This window comes from Lissotriton vulgaris, unplaced genomic scaffold (genome assembly GCF_964263255.1).
Source record: "Lissotriton vulgaris unplaced genomic scaffold, aLisVul1.2 SCAFFOLD_945, whole genome shotgun sequence".
Taxonomy (NCBI): Eukaryota; Metazoa; Chordata; class Amphibia; order Caudata; family Salamandridae; genus Lissotriton; species Lissotriton vulgaris.
The window spans coordinates 298,089-324,100 of record NW_028255629.1 but is presented as its reverse complement, the minus strand read 5'-3'; the positions used below and the strand labels follow the sequence as shown (position 1 = coordinate 324,100).

At 45.5% G+C, this 26,012-nt stretch overlaps 1 protein-coding gene across 2 annotated transcripts in view; it reads right to left on the bottom strand.

The window, feature by feature from the left end:
- The window catches only part of SIRT2 (sirtuin 2), a 179,039-nt gene that overhangs the window by 143,663 nt on the left and 9,364 nt on the right, over positions 1-26,012 (bottom strand). The window contains exon 2 of one of the 2 annotated variants that reach the window (XM_086952009.1): positions 24,605-24,651. The exons of the other annotated variant lie outside the window; for it this stretch is intronic. Coding sequence (XP_086808135.1) covers positions 24,605-24,651 — 47 coding nt within the window. The remainder of the gene's footprint in view (positions 1-24,604; positions 24,652-26,012) is intronic. 2 annotated transcript variants of the gene reach the window in all.

Sequence of the window (26,012 nt, the reverse complement as noted above, 5' to 3'; positions counted from 1 at the left end):
AATGACCAGGGTCAAGATCAACCAGTTACCTTTATTAGCAGCTAACTCTTCCCCAGAGAGCAGCGTTGTAGAGCCATTGTACAGTCATATGGACTAATTTATGTCAAAAGACCTTTGAAACCCTTAAGTAAGCTATGTGCTCAGCAGCTGTCCTTAAAGTGCCTGACTTTAGTAAAGAGTTTGTTGTCCAAACTGATGCTTCAGAATATGGGTTTGGGGAGTACTGTCACAGCTGAATGACTAGGGTCAAGATCAACCAGTTACCTTTATTAGCAGCTAACTCTTCCCCAGAGAGCAGCGTTGTAGAGCCATTGAGATCCTTTGCTGTGGTTTGCTCCCTGAAGAAGCCAAGACTGCTTGTTTGGGACTCATGTTACAGTTCAAACTGACCAGAGGACTCTCAAATGGTTGATGCAGATGAAAGGAAAGACCCCAAACTGTTGAAGTGGTCAATTTCCCTACAGGGTATGGGCTTCAAAGTGGAACATAGAACTGTGACTGACCATGCCAATGCAGATTGCTTTCCAGGTTCTTCCAGATAATGGTTAGCTTGCTCATTGCCTTTCATCTGGAGGGAGGCCATGTAAGGAAAGGCCTCTCTTTGAATTTCACACCCATATATTTAGACTGATGCTGCTGTTTTTTCAACTCTGAGGATGCACTGTGGCCTGGTAACCAGACTCCAGTGCCAGAGTTCTAACCTCTTACAAAGTTATGTGGAATTGAATACATCTAATTGGCAAGTCCTGACTTACTTATAAGTCTCTAGTATGTGGTACCCAGGTACTCCTGGCATGTAAGACTGAGTGTACATCTAGGGCAGCAGCACCGGCTGTGCCGCCCAGCATGAGCCAGAGACAAAATGGACTCCCAGCCTTCAACTGCAGACTGACAGGACAGTGTGTGACACTGCTAGTTCTACTTTGCCATTACACCTAATGGCAAAGCCACCCCTTCCCTTAAGTAATATATTTAAGTCTCCCTTAAGGAAAGGCTATACAGTGTATTAACAAGTAAGACACATGATTTCTATAGGTCTTAGCAGCAACACCAATGAATTGTCTTTTTGTTGTGGAAAGGTTAGGAGCCCATTTGGTTTCCTAACACAGGGTTAAATGGTTTGAACCCCAACCCGTCTAACTTCTGAATGGGACCACCTAACAGGGTCATGTAAGGTATCAATTAACTGGGACGTTAAATCAAGCCTAAAGCTCAGGCCACATTTAAAGTCACTATTAAAGCAACTTCTTGAAAGTTGCTACTCTGCACTCCAGAGAGTACAGTGGCCTCACAAAGGCACTGACGCATATACGGGTTTCTGACCGCCTGTGATGACGTGTGAATAACTATCAGGTCTGGGAACAAAGGCATTTTTCGCAGAGCAACCCTGACAAGGATGCCTTCTCTTCCTGCAGACAATTAGGAGGCACACTTAAGGGAGGGAAAGAGTCCAAACCAGTTTTTCCGTGGGCGTGTAGCCCACTGGTAGCCAAACCTATAGAGTGGACTACCCTGCTACTGGCGAATGAGGAAATGTCATGCCATCTTGAAGGGAACAATAATGGGGCACTCTGGAATAGCCAGATGCCACACATAACAGGAACTTTGTCACTAGAGAGGAGGGGACCCAGTAGCCCATTGACTAGTGGCTGCGTGGTCCCTTCGAGGCACTTTCCTGGGATAAGTAGGGCACCTCGGGCACCCTGCTCCTCAGTTTACATTGGAGAAGATCAAAAAAGACTGCCCGGCTACTCTACCACACAAAGTAAGGCTGCACCATCGAGAGGAGAGCACCTGCTGCACTTTTAGGGTAGCAAGACTGGGACTGTGCCTGTTGCTCCTGCCCCTGGGAAAAGTTGATTTTCCAGCTACACCGAGATCAGTGACACACCGAGGATCAGGCTGCTGATGTCCTGGAACCAGCTCCAGGTCAACAAGAGCTGAAGGAACCCAAATGGACAAAGTAATGGCTGCTGCAGACATTTTGCCGCTACTAGTCCCCGGGCATCAAAATAGTCAAAACTTGCACCCGATTCTCGCAGACCTGGGAGTGCTGTCCAAGTTTGGATTCGTCGTTCAAAAGGGACACAAGCCCCCACCAAAGAGTTTGAATCCAACCACAGTGCAGCGTGACAAGTAGTGCAGCATTGACTGTCCAACAACTGCAACATAGAGGACTTTGAGGGACCCTGATCCCCATGGTCGAAGTTGCCCCACATTATCCATGGACCAAGACACCACCGTCAACCGCACTACAACTGGAGCATCCTTTTTAGCATCTTTGCCTGCATCCCTCAGCATCAAGATCACTCCATTTACTTCTACTGTGGGTGTCCTGCAAAATTTGTAACTTGTTTCAAAAATGCTCTGGTGGCCAGGTAACTGTACAAAGTATCCTTTCTGGCCCCTAGACCTTTTCCCTGCTATATTTGGTAGTCCAAGTCGTGTTGGAGTGCTCAAACTAACTTTTCAAAAGTTTTCAAACTTTACATTTGCCATTGCTTGCTTGCAGCTGCATTTAAAAGTGATAAAACGTTCTAAAATCTGTTTCTCCGGAACCCTATGGTGGAGTTTGAGGATCAAAGTCTTTAAAAATTCACAAAAAGACACAATTTTTTCAAATAAATTGTTGTTTCTTTTTATTGTTGTTTTTTAGGTCTCGTGGCGAAAGCGCGGTCTCGCCAGAGACCTATTGTCAATGGCTCTGCTTCCCAGGAGACAGGAGATGGGCACGAGCGAGCTCTGGAATGGGATCAGTGCGGGCCACGCAGACTGAAACACACACGAGTACACCCATCTCCTGTCTCCACTGCAAGCCTGCTGGTTACTTTCACTTTCGCTCCCCCCACCAGTCATCGGGCTCTTTTTACACTCGTACGCACGCATACATACATACATACACACGCACACACACACACACACACACACGCGCACACCCAGACACACACACACACACACACACATACACACATACACACACACACACACAGACGCACACACACAGACGCACATACACAGGCACACACGCGCACAGACACACACACAAACTTGCACACACACACGCGCGCACACATCCCCCCTCACACCTCACTCACCGGGTTCTTTTCGCGTGTCCCTCTCTCCCTCGGCAGTTCAAGTTCAAGTTCAAGAATTTATATAGCGCACTACTCAACCAGAGGGTCTCAAGGCACTTGGTGGGGGGGTCGGGGGGATTATTATTTATCGAATAGCCAGGTTTTAAGTTCTTTTCTGAAGGAGATGTGGTTCTGTGTAAGGAGGAGGTGAGTGGGGAGTGAGTTCCAGGTCTTGGCCGCCAAGTAGGAGAAGGATCTACCTCCCATCGTGGATCTTTGGATACGCGGAACTGCGGCGAGGCCTTGATTGGAGGATCTTAGTTGGCGGGTGGGTGTGTAGAAGGATAGTCGAGTATTGAGGCATTCGGGCCCTAGTTTGTAGAGGGCCTTGTGTGCGTGGGTGAGGAGACGCAATGTTATTCTCTTGTTGACGGGAAGCCAGTGGAGGTCTTTCAGGTGACCGGTAATGTGATCTTGGCGAGGGATGTCCAAAATGAGTCTCGCTGATGCGTTTTGGATGCGTTGGAGTTTTTTCTGTAATTTGGCTGTAATTCCGGCGTAGAGGGTGTTTCCGTAGTCTATTCGACTCGTAACCAGTGCGTGGGTGACAGTCTTTCTTGTTTCGGCGGGGATCCAATGGAAGATTTTTTTGAGCATACGAAGTACGTTGAAGCAGGAGGATGAGACGGCATTTACTTGTTTGGTCATCGAGAGTGAGGAGTCTAGGATGAAGCCAAGGTTACGTGCGTGGTCTGTGGGTATGGGTGCTGAGCCCAGATCTGAAGGCCACCATGAGTCGTCCCAGGCAGAGGGGGATGAACCTAGGATGAGCACTTCCGTTTTGTCTGAGTTAAGTTTTAGGCGGCTGTTTTTCATCCATGCGGCTACTTCTTTCATGCCTTCGTGAAGATTCCTTTTGGCGGTGTTGGGGTCTTTGGTGAGGGAAAGGATCAGCTGGGTGTCGTCAGCATAGGAGATGATGTTAAGGTTGTGTTGGCATGCGATGGAAGCGAGTGGACTCGTGTAAACGTTGAAGAGGGTGGGGCTGAGTGATGATCCTTGTGGTACACCGCAGATGACTTTGGTGGCTTCTGATTTGAACGGGGGAAGTCGGACTCTCTGAGTTCTCCCAGCTAGGAACGAGATGATCCAGTCCAAGGCTTTGTCTTTTATGCCGATGTTGCTGAGGCGTTGTATGAGGATGCTGTGACAGACAGTGTCGAAGGCGGCGGAGAGGTCGAGTAGAATGAGGGCCACTGTTTCTCCGTTGTCCAGTAGTGTTCGGATGTAGTCTGTTGCTGCGATGAGGGCGGTTTCGTTGCTGTGTTTGGCTCGAAAGCCGGACTGTGAGGGATCGAGGGAGTTGTTGGATTCAAGGAAGGCGGCGAGCTGGCTATTGACGGCTTTCTCAATGACTTTGGCCGGGAATGGGAGGAGGGATATGGGGCGGTAGTTTTTGAGTTCAGAGGGGTCTGCAGCGGGTTTCTTCAGGAGGGCGCTGACTTCGGCATGTTTCCAGCTTTCTGGGAAGGTAGCAGAGTTGAAGGAGCAGTTGATGACATCACGGAGATGGGGTGCGATGATGGAGTCAGCTTTGTTGAAGATGTGGTGGGGGCATGGGTCTGTTGGCGAGCCAGAATGGATGGAGTTCATTAGGCGGATGGTATCTTCAGTGGTGATTGGGTTTCAGGCGCTGAGGTTGTTAGAGGGTGATTTGGGTTCTGAGGGGGGTGGAGAGGATTGTTTGTTGGAGCTGTTTTCGAAACTGTTATGTATGTCTGCGACTTTGTTGTAGAAGAAGGAGGATAGCGAATCGCAGAGGTCTTGGGAGGGAGTGATGTCGTTTGAGGCTGCGGTGGGGTTGGTGAATTCTTTGACGATGTTGAATAGTTCCTTGCTGTTGTGGGCGTTGTTGTCGAGTCGGTTCTTGAATGCTAATTTCTTGGTGGAACGAATCAGCTGGTGGTGTTTGCGGGTGGCTGCCTTGAAGGTGGTCATGTTGTCGGTGGTTGGGTTTTTTCTCCATGTTTTCTCGAGAGTACGGCATAGCTTCTTGGATTTCTTACGGTCATCGTTGAACCAGGGGGCCTTTTTGCTGTCTTGTTTGGTGCGATGGTTTTTCAGGGGTGCTAATTCGTCAGCGCTATGAGTGATCCATTGTTTGAATTTGATGGCCGCTTGGTTTGGGTCCGAAGAGAGGGCGGGTGGGTTTAGGTTGAGCGATGTGAGGAGTTGGTCGGTGGTGACTTTGTTCCATTTTCTTCGGGGGAATAGGTTGTGGGGGGTTGTGGGTCGAGGTGGTTTTGTAGTTGAAGTGAACACAACTGTGGTCCGTCCAGTGGAGAGCTGTGGTGTGATCAAAGGAGATGTGTTTGCTGGAGGTGAAGATTGGGTCGAGCGTATGTCCGGCTACATGGGTGGGGGTGTCAACAAGTTGTTTGAGGCCGAGATTGGCCAGGTTGTCCAGAAGGGTGGTGGTGTTGCTGTCGTTTTTCTTTTCCAGGTGGAAGTTGAGGTCTCCCTGTAGAATGTAGTTCTCGGAGGCGAGGGCATGTGGAGTGATGAAGTCGGTGATGGAGTCGCTGAATTGTTTACGGATTCCTGGGGGCCTGTAGATGAGGGTGCCTCTGAGTGTGGTCCTAGGGTCGGTGTGGATCTGGAAGTGGAGGTGCTCGGCGGTTGTAAGGATATCGTCGGAGCTGGTCGTGATTTTGATGGTGTTCTTATGGACGATGGCGATGCCTCCTCCTGTTTGGACGGTGCGGTCTTTTCGGATGATCTTGTAGTTGTCCGGGATGGCTATGGCGATGTCGGGTGTTGAAGATGCGTTCATCCATGTTTCAGTAAGGAAGGAGACGTCTGGTGATGTAGTGTCCAGTAGATCCCAGAGTTCAGAGGCGTGTCTGTGGACCGAGCGGGTGTTTAGCAGGATGCACTTCAGGTGGTCCGAGTCGGAGCTATTTTTGGGGTTAGTGGATGTGGTATGGGTCTTGATGCTGGTAAATATGCAGGAGTGGCAGGTGAAGGGACCGTGGGTACGTCCCGGGGCAGCTTCGTAGCAGTGCGGCGTGCGTCCGGGGTTAAGGGCTAGGAGGGTGGCGGCGTCGTACGTTATGTGCGTGGAGTGGGGTTTGCGTGGACCAGGGGGTCTGGCGCTGGGCGCGGTCCAGGCGCAGACAGGCTTACCTTTGGCGCACCTTCGGCGCGCAAGGGGCGCGACCGCTGCGCGTGAACGCTGTGCGGAAAGACATCTGTCATATGTAGGTATTGGAGGGGGAGGGGTGAGGCAGGGTCAGCTGGGAGGCGGGCGCGGGGTGGAGAGAGGGGCTGGGAGGCAGAACAACAAAATGGTGGCAGCAGAAAGGACGACGAAAACAACACAAGCAGGGCTTAGCTAATGTACACAATGCTAGCTTTGCAGTCAGCGCTACGAGCAATACAATCACCGATCACAATATGCAAAGTGGGCAGCCAGGAGCAGTGAAGCGCTACGATGTTACCAGAGTGCAATCACTATTTTAAAATCACTAGCAGAGAAGCGCTACGATACTAATGCCAGGGGAGCGAGCGCTGCGATGTTAGCAGAGTGCAAACACTGATTACAAATCACAAGCAGAGAAGCGCTACGATACCAATGCCAGGGGAGCGACCGCTTCTGAGCCAGCCAGGACGGCAGGCAGTGGGTCATTCTCAGCAGCAGGCGGGGCTCTCCACGAGCACGGGAGCCCCGCTAGCTGGCACGCAAATCTTCCGGCTGACGGGCACAGAGCTCTTCAGCATAGGAGCGCGGGGTAGGCTCCCGTCTGCTTACTGTCTTTTTGCGCCCCCGTCCCAACACAGGTTGCCTGGCTTCTTTTTCAAGCCGGGCTGCGGCGGTGAGTTTTTATTATTTCATGCAACTCATTTTATGTTACCTCTGCAGCGAAGGAGGCATTTCAAGTAAAAGATAAATCCAAGACGGATCCGAAATCCTTCCTCTCTAGGAATCTTATATATTTTTTTCAAACCGCTATTTTTTTAAGTGGTTTCCTTCTTCGATGAACTTGAGTTTTTTGGGTTTTTTTTGCTTTCCACGTTGATAATTGCACCTGGGAATGCGCGAGACCGTGACGCCTGCGACTCGTGCAGCTGTTTGTCTTCTGTGGAATCGCCAGTGCTGTTCTAGCGGCCAAGGGCTGGCTGCATGACAGGGTTTTACCATTCTCCCTATGGGCAAGCTCGTTAGTACAGGACCTTAGTGAGGTATGGGCGAAATGAGCCGCAAAAATGATGCGAGTTGTTAGGGACTGTTTAAAATCTCTGCGACATCGGTCGGCGTCGGACGACGGGTAAGTTGAAACCCTTCAAGCGTAGGGCCTGCTGCTGTCCAGTCACAGTCTTGGAATTATTTCGAATATTTAATTTAATATTGGTGACGTCTCTTCCATAGGAATATGATTGTAAAACTTTGTGTGTGCACAGATGTTCGGAGGGTAGTATATTTTTTTTAATTGAGTATGGGGAGGGGCAATAACATAATAGGGGTGAAGCATAGGAAGGCACTTAGTGTGCTATTAAATCATATTGAATGAGTTTTGTATTAGCAATTGTTTTCTTTTGAAAAATGCTGATAACATGGAACTGGGAGGCAGTAAGCAGTGTTTTCCCTCCATGTCATGCTGCACAATGGTGATAGCATGAAGCTAGACCTTTGCACTATAATTAGGGCCACTGGATGTAGGTGATTGTGCGGCGAGTATTTTTTTTGTGCAAACTTGTAGATTTGCCTCATTTGCCACATAATCCATCATCTGCTGCATAATCGGCAGATTTTAGCAAAACACATTTTGTTTCTAGCCCAAATGTTCAAAAGTTACTAAATACTCAGCAACGCATGTTGCTGCGTAGTGGGAGGCCCTTTGCAAAAATTGACTGGTGACTGTTGCTTTTTCTGTATTTTGGTGTTAAACTACTACTAATGAGGTGCACACAATGCCCAGACCGTGTCAACAAGTGTAAAACTGACAAAATAATGAAGTAATACTATCAGCTAATGCGTCCCATTATGCTACACAATTTGCCATTTCTTTCCGCATAATTTACACAATACTGCTGCATAATTTGGCCCTCCAATGCTGCATAATTTCAGTATCTCTGACTACAATGCTAAAGGTTTAATAGTGCAATGGTTTAAAATAACTTTTTATTTGGGTAACCTTTACTTTTGGTTACCTGGGATAAATCATTTTTCTTTCTTTTGATGGGGTTTCTATATATCATGGACCTCTTGAGGTCACACCATTGAAGGAAATGTAGACGGCACCACTATGCACTTTTAGTTTGCAGGTGCCACATAATACAGGCTGTGAGCACAGATTGCATACAAATAATTTGATTGACATGATTTGAAAGATTCAAGCCCCGGCGATGTGTCTTGACTTGGCAAACAATGCACAACTGGAAGGTTTCTTACACGTTTTACTTAATTCTTCAACATAGTACAACTGAGACATGTAGGAATTGCCTTGAATTGTGCAGGCTAACAGACATCCTGAAGAGCTGTGCTTATAAACTGTGTTTCTTGCGCATATTAAATCAAATATTCCACATGGAGAATGCAAACAAAAGCCACGTTCACATCTGGTTACTGCTAAATAAACAGTCCTTGAAGCGCTGGCTTGAAAGCACTATTTTTAGCTGCCACGTCTGTTTGAGTATGTACCTTTTATTCCTGGAAATGTGCTGGTATTTCCATTAGGTTATTGTTAATTGGGCATCCAGTAGACATAATATGCCATGAGCATGGCAGCGCGTAGCATTTTAGTAGCCTGGGGTGTAATTTTCTGAATGTTTCCATTGCAGAAAGGGTTGACACCAAGGGTGTCGAAACCGGGACCTGTCCTCTGCTGACACGCGCGTCACGCAATGCTGGGAGGGCTCCAGAAACCATGACTGAGGGGCGGGCAGTAACATACTGGTAACATAGACATAAACCCCGCAGCAGTGCTATGGAGGAGACTGGTACGATCACAGGCATAGAGGGGGCCAAGCCTGGTACGTAGCGCGGTAGCGGCTGCACCGGCGCCGAAGCTGAGGAGAGGGGTACCTGTGTAGCGGTGGAAGAGCGGGCCGGGCGGACCAGGCTTTGAATTGAGTGGGCTGGGGTCATCCCGGGCCCTGAGATCACTGTGAACACGCCACGCAGCACCACCAGCCCTGAGCTTGACAACTTGGCTAGCCCCCATATTGGCTGGTCTGAAACTGCAGGCATTTGGACTCCTTGGGGCACATCAAGAATACGGGTCCCAAATCAGAATAAGTGAGCTCGTGGATACCTTACGGCTTGGTGCCACAGGCCCACTTTGATGCAAGGGTTTTTATATAGCGCGGACTTTACCCGAAGGCGTCAGAGCGCTTCACAATAGGAACAGTAAAATACATGAGGAGCAAATTACAAGTGTGCAAATTACAAAGGCAAATGTATAACAGCTGTGAGCCCGTGCCTGAGGTGCATCATCAGAGGTGTGTGAATAATAACAGCTGTGAACCCATGCCTGAAGTGCATCGTCAGAGCTGTGTGAATAATAACTGTGTCAGCCCCGTGCGTGAGCTGCATCATCAGAGCTGTGTGAATAATAACAGCTGTGAGCAACAGCATACTCTTGCACACACTCTCACTGCTCACCAATTCAAAGTTTGCTAAAAAATGTATGCAACGCATTGTCATACACAATGCCAATAACTCAAACTTTAATACTGCGAGACCTATTGCATTGTAAATGCTTGTTTTATTTTGTCGCTTGGTGCTGTTAAATGCTTCACATTAACTTTCTTTTCCAAGCCTTACTGCTCATAGCCACAGCTACCCAGAGTTGAGCGAAGGTCAAGCAAAGGATACTGACTGGACCCAAGACGGCACCTGCGAGTGTACTCCATGATAAGGCCCCACTACCACATCATATAGTACACCCAGATCCTCAAACAGTAAATGTAGTAAATGTAGTGTATTTTGTAAAGCGCACAGCTGCCCCAACAGGGCGTCCTAGCGCTGTATAACGCTGTGGAACCCTTCCTGGCTATCCCTGTGAGATGCCGCTACTGGGCATCCCCAAGGTGAAGCCAGGCATCCCAGTGTTGTAGGGGCCGTTGTGGAGATTAAGCAAGCTATTGCCCAGAATTGCAGCGTGGGACCCATGATTAGAGGAGGCTCCGAGGCGAGAATTATCAAGTCCGCGGACATTGAGCCCAAGACCCTGCTGCGTCGGGACTTGAACCCTGGTCCCGGGTTTGATCTCTGATTCAGAGTCTGCCGCTCTAACCAGTGAACCACACTTCTCATGTGAAATATCATATGATGCTCATGTCCTTCTTTGGTTTTAAATTCTGCCAGCATGATCTCCACGCCTGTCTAATATGAAAATATTATGAATAATGTTGGCTACGTTAACAACCCAAACGCTCTAATTCTAGTATGAAGAAGCGCTACTTCTACAAAGCATATTTATTTATATATTATTTATTTATATTCTTATATAGCGCAGGATTCGATTCCCGAAGGGGTATCTCTGCGCTAGCGTTTTACTACAGATGTTAGACTGGTTCATGAGTTCAAGAGGCTGCCATTAGTTAGGAAGTCGAATATAAGTAGGTTTTAAGAAACTTCCGAAAGGTTTGGAAATTAGAGTTTTGTTTTAGGGTGAGTGGCAGTGAATTCCAGAAAATGGGGCCTTTATAAGAGAGGGCTCGGCATCCCTGCCTAACCCTCCTAATCCTAGGGACCTGAAGCAGCTGCTGATTACTTGAACGCAGGGAGCGTCCAGGGCTGTAGGGAATGAACTTGTCAATTAAATATTTAGGACCGGACCCAAAAAGACATTTGTGTATGGTACAGCAGATTTTATATTTGACACGCTGCCAGACAGGCAGCCAGTGGAGTTTGTCCAGAAGGGGGCGTGAGGAAGTCCTGGGCAAGGCATTAAGAACCAGTCTCGCCGCGGTATTCTGGACAACTTGCAATCTGTTAAGTTGTTCCTCGTTGGCAGAGATGAGCAGGCCGTTACAGTAGTCCAGCCTACTGACCACCAGGGTCTGGACCAAGGTTTTTCTGTGACAGCCAGGCAGGAATGGAAAGGCACGTCGCAAGAGTTTGATGGTATGGAAACATGATCCAGCAACTTGACTGGCATGTTCTTTGAGCGATAGTGCCTGATCTAGACGCACACCAAGGTTTTTCACTGTCTGTTTTGGACTTGGTACTGGCCCAAGGCCTAGGGGCCACCATTCTGGGGACCACAAAAGAAGGGCCTCACCAAATAACATCACCTCTGTTTTGCCTACGTTGCATTGGAGGCAATTTATAGCTATCCAGTCTGAGACCGCTCTCATACCATCCGCAAAGGATTTTTTTATTGCGGGCGTGAGGGACTGAAAAGGGAACAGGAGCTGGGTGTCGTCAGCGTACGACACCGTGGTGAACCCATATTCTCTCACAATGTCAGCCAAGGGGGCCACATACACATTAAAAAGTGTCTGTGGCCACCCTTATACTTGTATATAGCACTGCAACTTTTGGTAAATGAGGGAATTGGAATGCAGAGTGGTAAAACCACTTTGCCATGACACCAAAATGTAATCAATTCGAGGTGCTAAGATTAGAATCGACCTGAAACGTAATCAGAGGTTTCTGGCAACATATACAAAGATTTGATGTTAAAATAGCGTGAGCACTTTTTGTTACATGTGAGTATAAAGGAGTGTAGCTAAAATAGCAGGCTAGTTTAAATTTCGTGTACATGCAAATTAAGAAATGTAAGCTTTTCTGTTTGTTTAAGAGTGAATCGTTAAGTAGATACAGACGTAGCGGATTTGGGACGTTTAATACATTATTTATTATATCAGTTTAATACTAGAATAAAGTGCTAACATTTCTTTGTTGGTGTTCTGAGGGGCAGAAAACGCTTGTCTTCTGATAGTATACTGGCCTTGTCTTTCTTAAGGACGGAGTTTCTTTAACCTGTCGACCGTGAACGCATGGGGGTTCGCGAAGCCTACTAAGGGAGTCTGAGGCGGTTACAAAATTGAACAATAGATGATTAATAAAGAAGATATACATAATAAATGTAAAATTACAACTATTAAAATGCTATGTAAATGTGAAGTGTTTTGAAATTGTAGGCAAACAAATTAAGTTGGTAGCCTTATCACGATTTGTGGTAGCATTGTAATTATAGTAAACAGAATCTACTATGGATAACGGGTGGCCTCCAGTGTAGCACTGGGATGCGTGGACAAAGAGAGAGCGCATTAAGAGCAGAAAAAGTTACAAAGTATCACTTTATATTTTGGAAATAAAACCACATTTTGAAAAGCTCCAACTTTCCCATTATAATTAACCCCTTCGATGCTGATGACGGCCCCCAGCCGTCATGCACTACGGTGGGCGTGTGCTGATGACGGCTGGGGGCCGTCATAAACCCGCCCACTTCAAAAAACGCCGCACAGGCGCAGAATCGCAGCCGCGCCCAAGGGATTAAAAGTTGTATTTTTTCAAATATATTTTTATTTATAAATTAAATAAAATATTTCATCATTTGTGTGTTTCTTTCGAACTATACTTGCCTCTATAGTTCTGTGTACTGTTTAGAGGTTCAAATTGTAGAAATTGCTTAGACTGAGGTCCCCGGCTTCCAGTAGTGATTCAGTGGCTGTCCCAGGCTTCCATCAGAAATTCATTGGCGATCCTGGGCTTCCAAGTGGGGATCTCCTGAACTCAAAAGGTTAGGAATCGCTGTCTTAGGATATTAAAAGGTTTTGGAATCAATCAATCAGGAAACTGAAACTGTGACGCGTGCTACTCACCCGTGACGGTCTCAAGGCGATGGAAAGATGGTGGAAATACAAGAAACAATGCTTCCCAGTCTTAGCAAACATGCAATAAATGCAAATGCAGTCTCACTAAGCAATGGTGAGATCTGGCTGGAACTATGAAACATTCAGCCCACCGTCAGCGATGAAAAAAATAAAATGAATTGTTACCCGTGAATTCCTCCATATGTTCATAGTAAAATGTTGTGTTAGACATATCTCGATTTTTTTCAACTGGATAACCGGGAAAATACATCAAGGCAAGTGACAAGAGAAAAGCAAAGCTGGTAAATGGAATCAATTCTGAAAAAGAGCAGTGCTTCATCATGTGCGCTTCATTGTACTCGTAAGAGGCACTCAAAAGATAAGGGTGTTGAAATGTGCTTATTTTCATATTGCACACACTTTGCCATGGGCATCATACCTACAATTGTGCAGAAAGTTATTGGCAATGCCAAAAAGTCCCACCTTTTGGCTTTTTCCCCAATATCTTTTGTTAGTGCTGTTCAGTAGGTAATTGCCACTGAATGGTGGAAGCAAAAGGGAGCACAGAGGGTCACGGGAGAGCAGTGGAAGAGTTAGATGGGAGGAGGTTTAAATTGAAAAAAAGAAACAGCAAAAGTCAACAAGTGTGGGCAAGAGTGGCTGAAACCACACAAGGAGTTTGGGCAGTGTTTAATTTGAAGAAAAAACATATTTGCTGGGGTCCTCATCGGGAGGCCACCGAAGCTTGTCCCACTGATTGGCCCTGCCAGTGCTGCAAATGACAGTACCAACACAACAACTAACCATCACACTTCTACAAGTGTGAAAATTCAGACTATTCCTGGCCCCCACAGCTATAAGAATGGTTTGGGTGGCAGGCCATATTAATGTATACTGAATTAATAAACAACTGTTATTGTGATCATCTCTAAATATAAACAAACAGTGCCGCCACATGACAGACTGTCATAAGTGGCAGTCTTAACAATTAGATGCCGATGCCAAGCACCGGAATCACAGGCTCAAATTAAGCACTGGTGTGGGGGTCTCGGATGTGAGATGGGATCAAGCACACGGAGGAGAGAAAAGAAATACATACACTCTGAGGGAGTGCGGGAAGAATAAGAAAAAAACAGTTTCCTGTTGTGGAGCGGAGGAAAAATACAATTCATCCAATCAAAAGGATGGTAAAGAAGCTCCGGGAGGAGATTTTGGGACAAATACAAGAAGAGGAAGGAAATCCATTGAATAAAATGTAAGAAAATCAGACTGACAAAGAAATCAATCAAAAGTAAGCGAAGGACCATCCCAAAGCACACTTGATGTACTGGCATTCTATATAACAGATCTTCCATAACATACCAATAAAAGAGATCTGTTGGTGACACTAAAAGTGCCGAAAATGAAGTTTTGGATTAAGCACTACAAATGAATGCAGCTAAGTGAAGACAATGCATGTAAGGCAATAAAATCCTGGTGGTGATTACAAAACTTTAGTAAAGAACCTACAGATCATAAAAAAGAGCAGGGATCTCAAGATTATATCATTCGATGTAATAGTTGTTAAATAAAGGATTCTAGGATGCGTACAGAACAGTAAAACCATCAAAAGATTGTAGGTTTTCTTACCACTGTACAATGCTCTGGTGAGGCAACAACTGCATTAGAGTGTACATTTCTGGACATCACACTGAAAGGTGGTCAGAAATAGACTGAAGACACTCTGATGGGCTCACAAATGGTAATAAATGACAAGATCTTCTATGAAGAACAACTCAAAATTATGAACATAGCTATGTACCAAGAGAGGAAAAAATTCAATTTTTTTTTTCAAAACGCAAATCATTTCTAGAACCAAATGTTGAAGTATGAGAAAATATTTGTCGTACAACGGGTAGTGGAAGAGACAAAGTCAGTCCATTAAAAAGGTTTCTGATGGACCATGGGAGGGCATATTTTTATTGCATGGTGATTCCAGGTGGCTGTCTAAGGACTCCTCAGCAAATTGGTGCCTGAATGCCATGAAATAGTTAAATGAAGGCTCATTAGAAGAAACAGTGGCAGCAAAATGATAAGTTGTCATGACTCCTTGCACAGTCCCTGGAGCCAGAGTAAAACAGAACTGAGGAGTAGACCAGCTACAGAGTTAGGTGCCAAGGATAGGTATGTACTAGCAAATGTAAGTTTGTCTGCCTGCCCAGACCTCACCGACTTGCCCCACCCTCACACCAACAATTAGACCGCATTCTTATAGTAACTAACATCATTTACTGTACCTCAAACAACCTTTCACTGTCACCCCAGCTGAGACATAATGCCTAACCTGAATAACACCCTCCCGTACTACACCATCCCTTTCAATAACACTGATTCTCTCACATAATCCATCTGTTCTTAGCAATCACCCGCCCACTCACTCCCACTATCACCCATCATTTCAAGCATTCTCTCCTAAACACCACTTCTCACTCAGTTTAAGAACAATCTCATGGACAGCAAGTATTTCATGAACAGCTAGCCTCTGGGGAAACTTCAGCCTCTCCAGAACATCCAGCCACTCACAAACACAACCAGGCTCCCACAAACACACAGTCTTTCATAAATATCTAGATTATAATAAAGCCCCAGCCTCTTGCTAAGCCTCAACCTCTCTGAAACACCTAGTATCTCAAGAAAACCAAGCCCCTTGCTAACACCCAGCCTCTCGTAAATCCTTATCTTTGCACACCTCAGGGACTGAAACAACCAGAATTTTAAACATATATCCTATAACTAAAGCCTTCCACAAACACCAAGCCTCTACCTAACACCCAACGTCTTGCCAAAAGCCATCAAATTGCTAACACTGCATTTTCCCAACATCTTTCTGTGCCGTGTGAGACATAATTTGATTTCCCATCATCCATCTGCACTAGAAGTGACATAATTGGATTTCCCGTTATCCATCTGCACAGGAAGTGAGAGCACTGTTAACCGCCAAAGCCATATTTAAAAAGAGAAGGAATCCCATCCCCACTAAAGGGGTGGAAATGGACAAGGGCATTTGTTGCCTGTTTGGGCCTGTTAATGCCAGGAAGTGCCTTGGGCCAGAATCGCTGGTCCACTGAAACGTACAAGGTAAAATATAGCATGTGGCTCACCCAGCACCCCATTCCCCACAATCACACCTAGACTTAGATGACCCCAACACTCTCATATCATGTTAGAAAGATTTGCCACGTAGCAACGGGATTCATCTTTATTGACCTCTTACCAGACTCGGATTTCCCAGCTCCATAAACCAATGTTGTCCACTGGAGGCATTCCAGGCTATCCCCACACTCTCTATAATATCGCAGGACATAAAATTGGTTAACCCGGGAAGCCAGAACCCTCTAAAGCTTGAGGCACCGAGAGAGGATGTCTCTAAAGCAGTGGAGTTCCACACAGCATTTACCCCAAAACAGATTTGTAATAACATGGTCTCTCTCAGCGTGATGGGTCTGGACATGCTCCCACAAAGGAGGAGCATAAGACTTGCAAACACCATCTACGACCATCCAAAGAACTGCCTGGGACATGAGAGCTCCAGGAACTACAGGGCCCTCCAAGGAGACCCGAAGACAACTACAGACTTCCGCCATGAACGTTAAACAACACAAACACCTTAATAGTGACCAAGTGGAGGCTCAAACGTTGATAGGACAGTCACCATCAGACAAGATACAAGACCTGCCCCTAGAATAGATGAAGCCAACTGGCAATGGCTGCCAACAGCCTTTAACAGTCTTGAGAAACCCTAGTCAAGGACTGATACACCTCCGTCCACACATTTTTAACAGAAAAGGGTGCAATTTCATGGTTACTCTAGCAATCCTAGGGACAGTGACAGCACCCAAGGTGGGGTAACAGGTTAAACATCCTTTCATACAGCTGGTATAGAATCAAAACAGAAGGACACTGACTGGAAATAATTTTTTAGCTCAAAGGAGATAAAATGCTTCCAGGAGACATGGGCGGTAAACACCCTGAGCGCTCAACAAACGTCCCCGGACTTTATGGGGTTTGCCCTTGAGGGAAGCAAATTAGGCAGAGGGAGAGCTATGGGGCATCTAACGACCTGGATCTCAATGAAAGTAGATTGTACAGCAATGGAACTTTTCTCTACCTCATCCCCATTGTACACACTGCACGTCAGACTGGTCAAGGAGTAGAATAATCTCTGTACTACACTGGACGTTCTGAACATGTACCTAAACCCCAGTAAACGCACCAAGTACAAGGACCAATTAGCAGCTCTAACAGCACTTGTACTTGACAAAGAATGCAGCCCCCAAAAGCGGCATGTACAACCTCCTCGTCTAAGGAAATTTCAACACCTCCCCACCAGAAGACCTATGGGACGGCAAAAGAAGCACAGAGAACTGGTGGGGTATTCTATCCTCTGAATTGGGCAAGTCCCTCCCCCTGAATAGGTGCAAGAAAGGGATATTATTCAGTAACTTCCTCACTGAATCTCAGCTAATCTTCTGGAATGCCGAACAGTATCAGACAGCCCCACAGTGGCTGCATTTCAGAACAGCAGAAGATCCAGCTTCATCAATGATATCCTTTTCCTCAAAGATAGCTGGGACTTGGTCCTGGACATGGACAACCCCCTAAGTCTCAAGTGCTCCATCCTGACCAAGCATAGAATGGCCAAACCCATTGCCACCAGTATCATCCCAAACAACAATAGATGAGCAGTAAAATGGAATAGAGAGAATCACTTGAACAACAAGACTCCATCAAATCTTTGCATTGAACATTTCCTGGCTCGCACCTAGGTCAAAGACGAGGAGGAGGAGACAATACTGACAAATAACGCCAAACGCTCAATGAAGCACACACACCACTGATCTTCACCTTGGACAACAAGGAGCAAAAACAATATTCCAACCAAACGTTGGTACAATGAGTGCAGAGGAGTTAAGAACAGGCTGAAACTTGCTTACAGTAAGCAGTAAGACAGCCAAGGAGATAAGCTCCTCTTCAGGGCAAGAAGGAGAGACTACAAAGCACTAATCAAGGGCAAGAAAATGGCATATCAGCTAGAAGTATGGCAAGGCCCAACCAAAGCAGCAGAAAACAAGGACAGTAAATTCTTCTGAAGGAAAACTGCCAAAATATTTAGAGATAATCTAGGGTCCATGGAAAATCATATTACAGCACAAACCTGGGTAGACCATTACAAAACTACATATGCTGGCAGCGATTGTACACCATCACTGCTTCACCGCAATAATCTCACACCAACGGAGCAAGCTACTATTTTCCACCCAGAGGTAGAAAGCACTATCAGACCAGAAGGCAAACAAATCACCTGGCCTGGACTGTGTACCAGTCGACATATTTTGATCAAACCCCAATGCTTGGCATGTAGCCGTGTCCATGATATTCAGTGCAGTCTTAAGAACAGGCATTTTCCTGCATCTTGGTGATCCTTCATTATAGTTCCTTTTCATTAAAAAAGGAGGTAAGCCAGATCAACTCTGTCTCATCTTCCTGCTTCCACACCCTCCGCCTCCTTCGTAAGACTTTCAAATGGATCCCCCTCAAACACCGAAAGACAGTCACTCACGCCCTGGTCACCAGCAGACTCGACTACGGCAACGCACTCTACGCCGGAATAAACAAAAACCTCATCCGCAAGCTACAGAACATCCAGAATGCCGCCGCAAGACTGGTCCTCAACCTGCCAAAACACTGCCACATCTCCCAGCACCTGCGCACACTCCACTGGCTCCCCGTCGAGGCGAGAATCACCTTTAAGATGCTCACCCACGCACACAAGGCCCTCCACGGCACCGGACCAGCATACCTGAACAGCCGACTCAAATTCCACGCACCCCAAAGGACCCTACGATCAGCCCAGCTTTCCTACGCCGTGGTCCCACTCACCGGAAAGACCAGATCGGGAGGCCGCTCCTTCTCCTTCCTCGCGGCCAAAGCATGGAACGCCCTTCCGCTCCACCTCAGACAGACAACATCGCTCCCCATCTTCGCAAGAAACCTCAAAACCTGGCTCTTCGACAGACCCCCTCCTTGATGGAATGGAACCTGCACCCCCCCACCCCTAGCGCCTTGAGACCCTTACGGGTGAGTAGTCGCGCTTTAACAAACTCCTGATTGATTGATTGGTTACCATGCAGCTACAGACCTATCTCGCTTTTGGACAACACTGGGAAAATCTACGGATGGGTCCTTTTGAACAGATTGCAGGCCTCGGCAGAAAAAAGCGCAGTTCTTATAGATGCACAGGCGGGATTCCGTAAAGGCATTAGTACCATTAATCAGACCACAAAACTATTCATGATCTGCTTCAAATATACAAAGAAGATCAAGCATCCGCTCTATCTAACTTTTATCAATTTTAAATCTGCTTTTAATCTGGTCAATAGAACCAAAGTATGGGATACGCTCAAAAAACAAGGAGTTGAATGAGACCTCTGGTAAGCTATCAAAGCACTTCACAAAGACATGCAGGCCTGCTTCTGCAATGGAAGCGAAGGAGAATGCTTTCCATATTTTGACATCTGCTCAGGAGTATGCCAGGAATGCGACTTTGCCCCGCTCCTATTCTCCCTCTTCTTGAGCAACACAGATTAAGTTCTACTTGACGAGGTAACAGAAGCACTGAAGTTGGGCAATAAAAATATAGTTATCCCCTTATTCGCAGTAGATTGGTCAGCTTTGAAAGCTAATGAAGACGAAAAGGTCTGTTGTTAATATATAAAAGACAAAAGTAATGCTGCTGGAGCTATCCCACCACTGACAAAATCATCAAGAACTGCTGGCAAGGCACTCAAAATAGTCAAGGTCTACGACTACCTGGGCATCTGCTTCAACAACAAGTTGTCCTGGCATGCCCATGTCGACAAAGCAGCTACCATCCTACAGCGGTCTGCTAACGCAATACCAAGGCTTAAGAACAAAATTGGCTGTTCTATCCTGCAACTATCAGCACACAAAGCACACCCTGGGTATGGAGCAGTACCTGAAAGATATTAGCCCCAACAAAAGCTGCACCTTATATTTAATTCCGACTAGGTATCCTACCCACTCAAATGTATGTCGCCAAATTCTCTAAAGGCTGCATCATCTCTGAACCTTGCGACTGTTCAGTGTGTGGCAAGAAGTTCATAATGCACTTTATGCTATTTTGTACCAAAACCAAGCACTTACGCACAAAGTGGCTCATCCCACTTTACAAACAGTATACAATTACATCTTGCATTGACGCATTAGCACTTTGTGCCAGATCAGATCAAGCAATTATTTACAAGTCTGTGTCAAGCTACATTATGGGAGTATGGTTCATAAAAGCAGCACAGAGATCTCCCTGTACGTTGTGCCACATCAGACTTTTTGACCATATGCAAGCCTGTGTATCAGTATACCAAGGGAGCACGCTTTATCACACGAGGGGCACAGTTACCCTTCACCATGATCACTAATTAACCATATCCCCACCCCAGTGGAACGCTAATGGACTCTTGTCTGGCGCATTTTAAACAACCAAATTGTTTACTATTGCTTTAACGTCACGTTTTACGATTTTGTGGCATAAGCACACCAATAGCAGAAAATACTTGAGCCTGCCAATAACGACTATGCCAGCAGGCATGATGTACCTGATCATTTACTGTTTATTTTATGCAGTTTTATTGTGAGTGCAATCAGTTCCTTTCAAAGCGAGTCGTTATGTCCCAAAAGAAGTCTGCCACAGACATGTGAGACACGCCAGAGCTCCCAACTTTGCATAAAACACAGCACTTTATTAAGGTTTACATGAACCTCTTCATGGACGAATAATTTGTGGAGCTTTAGAGTAAGAAGTGGCTTAACACGTTACAATATGGTTTTAATTGCCACAAGGAGCTCATGGCTGTCCTTTTACTTTTCTGAGTATGTAATCACGCTCTTTGACATGTACTGAGGTGTGGTGTGTGAACTTTTTATTTTACATTTGTATGTGTTATTCTTTTATGAGCTTTTATGACTGAATAAAGATATTTATATGTAACAGATATCATTCCCACTACAGACAGACGCGCCTTCTGACACAATCCACTAACTACCATACACTCCCAAACTACTGAACAAACATTTCAACTCATGTTCAACAATACACCACACACCAGATATTGCAGGCCTCATCACCTTTAACACACTAGACACCCTTTTCATCACATGAACATGGCTCATTCACACATCCCAGAAATCCTTCTTCACTCATTCTCTGCAACGCAGACTACTACCTTCCATTTAATCCTCAGGCACCTTGGCCACAACAAAAACTTAATGGATAAATTCACAGATCTCCTCACCATCTCGTCCAACCAAAATGCCTACACCACCTCTCTTGGATGACTTCAACCTCCCAGACAACACAGATTTTAAAAAAACATAAGAGACACTCTCTTCAACCTCGTTGACACACTCAACAAAGTACAGCATGTCACACAACCAATACACTCCAAATACACTCCAAAGGCCACACCCTCAACCTTATCTTCTCAACATCACCAACAATCCAGTGCAATCCACTTATATCCTTGGACACAATCGCCTACTTGGCCAACCCTATCTCTTTGCTCAGAGTCCTATCAACAAACCAGGCAAACACAAAAGAAAAGAACAACCTTTCAGATCCTCCAACCACTTCTCAATGCTTGAACTCATCTCTCACCCTATCAACTCAATATCAGACACCAGCACCCTTTTAAACAACTTCAAAACGTTTTGGGAAAATTAAGTGGACATCCACTTCCCAATTATAGCTCATAAGTTCAAGTGCACATTAGTTCAAGTCAAAGCTTTCAACATCCTGGTACTCTAAAAATATGGCTGACAAAGGATCCTCCTGCAGACAGGGAAGAAAAAGAGAAGTCCAGATGATCTCCTGATACTGAGGTCCCTCAGCACAACATGCAGATAGCTCATCATATCACCCAAAGCAAAGCACTATACCAGAATCATCAATGAAGCCACCAACGGATACAGAACATTTTTCAACACAACCAAGCACTGCATCAACCACCCGCCAAATAGTCCTACTCTTCAATCTAAAGAAAAGCCCAAAGCTATCAACCTCTTCTTCACTTAAAATGTACAGAAGATCTGAAAGCACATCAACAACACCAAATCTGCTTTGTCTCGAATTCCCAACCCTTACCGTAGTATACCACAATAATAAAGCTTGAGAGCCCTGTCTTTCGTAGATCTCACCCACATACTCAACTCCTGCATAGCCACTTCAAAGGAAGATCAGGTCTTACTCTTGTCCTTCATCAAACCTCTCTTTGGGAACACTTTCTAATCCCTACCGACCATTGTCAAAGCCTTCCACACTCAAGGCATCGTACCATAAGCTCTCACGACAGGCGAGAATTTCCAACTCCTAAAGAAACCTAGACTAGACACTGAAGACCTCCCTAACTACCAGCCCATAAATAAGCTACCATTCATCTGTAAGGCAGGATAACCATCTCCTGCCTGACTACCAGTCTGGCTTCAGTTCACTCCATAGCATGGTGATCACTACCTTACACATTATAAACAATGCACTCCTGACCACAATTGAAGATGATGCATGCCTCTTGCTATTACTGAACATCACAACAGCCTTCGACACAAATTGATAACCCATCCCTCATTCAGACCCTGGAGTCCTGAATGGCATTCACCGACAATGTCCTTCACTTGTTCTCTTCCTATCTTTCCTTCAAAACTAGTTTGTTCACAGGGGCATCTCCAGGTACCAAAAGTTCTTTAGCACCTGCAGAGCCCTCTAGGGATGATTACTGCCTCCAGTCATTGTCATCCTCTACCAGGACCCACGTGTTGTACACTCAGAAATAATAACCTCAAGATTCACCAATATGCAGATGACACAGAACTCTACTTGAAAGTCACCTCTGCTTCAGATAGCCAATGTCCCAAACACTGTCTACAAATCATCCAGACCTAGATGTCCAATAACTGTGTGAAGCTCAACCCAACCACAACAGACTTCCTGGTATTTGACAGAACAACAAGAAACAGTACAAACTGGCTCAATGATACAAATCTTGGCAGATCCGAACTTCAATTTTCACTGAATGCCAAGTCACTTGGATTCACCTTGGACACCAACCTCACCATTAGCCCTTTAATTGCTGCCGTCGGCCAACGGTCGTCACAAGCGCTACCTCCCCAGTGCTGCGCACGACCGTTGGCCGACGGGCCAGCATTCGTTCTCCGAACGTTCAGCACTGGGCGCTGAACGTTCGACGCTGGGAACGGGTTAAGGAACACATTCCCAAAATAAACAAAACACAAAGATGGCTTGGTACCAGCTTTCTCTCCTAAAGAGAGTGAAAACGTTTCTTCAATAAAGTGACTTCAGAATTGCTGTTCAAGCGATCATAATCTTGCAAGCTAGATTTATTTATTTATTTATTTATAAATGGTGGTAACACCCTGCTCCATGGTCATCCACATTCCACACTGGTACTCCTTAAGGGCGTCCTACACGCCACAGTATTTCTCATCTGGGCTCAGAAGAAATGATCACATCACCGTGATTCTGATGAAACTCCATAGGCTCCTCTTGCAGGCCCACAAAACCCTCAAACCTAGCTGCAACAATTACAAAGCCACCGCGACCAGCACCTCACGTTATCTTGCAGACAAGCTCATCATCCCTAGTGGTTCTCAACACATCTTTATTCAGGATACCATCAGACTGTAGACTAAGACATGTAAAGACATCACTGCGTCCATCAGAATCATCCTAACACTGCTCCAATTTTCTTTACAGAACACTACATCACAATGCATTAACAATTCATTAACAAGCATCCTCTCCTGTTACTCTGTAGCCTTTTGGCTAGGCTTGCACTATAGAAATACCGTATACATACATACCTACCCTGCTAATCTCTAACACTCAGCTTCTCAATGATGTTCAATCTGCAGATAACACACAGCTGGTCACAAATACCAACATGAAGCTTTCCACTAACATACAAGCAATCACTAGCACTCATTGTCACTAACCCACACAGCCTCTTAGTAAGACCCGCCTTGCTGAAACCCAGTAGCAAGAACAACAAGCCCATCACTAAAATGTAAACTACCACTGACATTTTGTGTTGGTAGCACCCACTCTCTTGCTAAAACCTAGTGTCTTTCAAGAACTCAGCCTCTTGCTAAATCTCAGCAACATGAGGCTCCTTGATAAAACCCAGTTTCTCGCAAAAATTCGGTCTGTCATCAATAACCAGCCTTTCACTAACATGTACCTTCCCTGTAAACACCCACCCTCTCCCTAACAACCACTTCTCACTTTACCCTAACCATTTCATTAAAACTCACCTGGTACTAACAACTTTCCCTTACTAACAGTCAGTCTCTCACTACCACCTCTCCTCTCACTCTCCTAACAACCACCATCAAAGAAAGAACCACTTTTTTTGACTGATTCCCATCTTTCCATTAAAACCAACACTAACTAAATCCTGTCATCTCATTAACACACAGTACCTCACAAACAACACCCCCTCACTAATTCTGAGCCTCTCACAGGCAGCTTGCCTCTCACTAAAACATGCTGTGTATGTCCTCAACCATGCACCTTTTAACTGCATTGATGTCAGTGAAGATATCAATGGGCAACAGGAGACATTTAGGGGACTTACCAAGGGCTCCACTGCCACCTCTCTTTCGGTTTGCTGAGAACCGGAATCTGTCACATGAAAAGAAAGGTTACCATTATGAGTACTATTTCAAACATTTAAATGCAAAGTTTCAGTCCCTTCCCCAGTTGAGAGTATAATGTAGGCTGTGGGACTGTGTCTAATATGAGACAAGATGAGATCAGCGAAGGCTTGGGATGATGAAATGGAAAGAGGGATGGCAGGGGAAAGACAAAGATGTGTTTTGACTCAGCCCTATACTCCACAGCATCCCTGGGTTATGGTGTGGTGGAGGGGGGCTGAGCACGAGTTTTAACATAGACATATGATGCGAGAGATGATGGGCTGAGCAATAATTAAATGTTGCTCAGACAAAGGAAGCCAGAAAAGAAAAAAATCAATGTACGAAAAGACCAAAATAAAGAGGGTGACACTTAACGGCATAGAAAGTTGGTGAAATACGAACAAAAGAAGAAGACATGGCATGGGTAAAACGGTCTAGGGAAGATGATCCACTTCAAGAGAAATGATGGCCAAGGAATAAGTAGCAAAGGCAAGTAGGAGACAAATTTGGGACAGTCTTGAGGCTAATACATTTTACAATGTATTAGCAATGGTGGGTAACTGCTGTCCCCTTCACAGGCTGTCTTTGGAAGTCTCAAAGATTCTGTCAAACCAAAAGTGCTAACCAGATGCCTGCTAAATAAACCATATTATTGCTCCAGTGAACACCATGAAAAGATAAGAAGTCAGGTAAAGATTTTGAATAAGCTTTGATGTGCAGAGAGACAATTCAAGCAGTCAGTACTAGCCATAAGCATCAAACAGAGGGACTCAAAGTGGCAGAGTGCAGAATTGTGAAAAGCCAGTTTGGGAAAGAGAGAACTCCACTGATTATTGGTATATTAATTCTGACTCCCCCGTGGTAAAACTCTACTTTGCCACTATCCCTGCCTCCGATTCGCCGCATTGTTCTCAAGGGGCCTCAAAACCATATACAAATTAAATATCACTCATTACTCCTCCCATTGTCTGGCTGACCAGCCCTCAATCTCCAACATAACAGTTTTAAAAATAATCTATTGTTATTTATTAAAAATAACCCTTATGTCTGCCACACCTTTTCCCACTAGGTGTCAGTCATTCTGCAATTCACAATTGAAGTAAGGTGTGACACATAGCATGGTGATTTATATTCAACATGGACATCTCTATTCTACCTTCACACCCCCGCCTTGGGGCTATCCAAGGGATAGTTAGGTCTAGGCTGACTGTTGTATTATTCGAGTCAGGGTAACTAGCTGCAACCAAAGGGATATTCTTCCAACTGACAATACTTCTCAGTGTCCTATTGTATTTCAGCAGATACAGGCTGCACTAGGGAAGATAAAGGAATGTGCAGATACAGCAG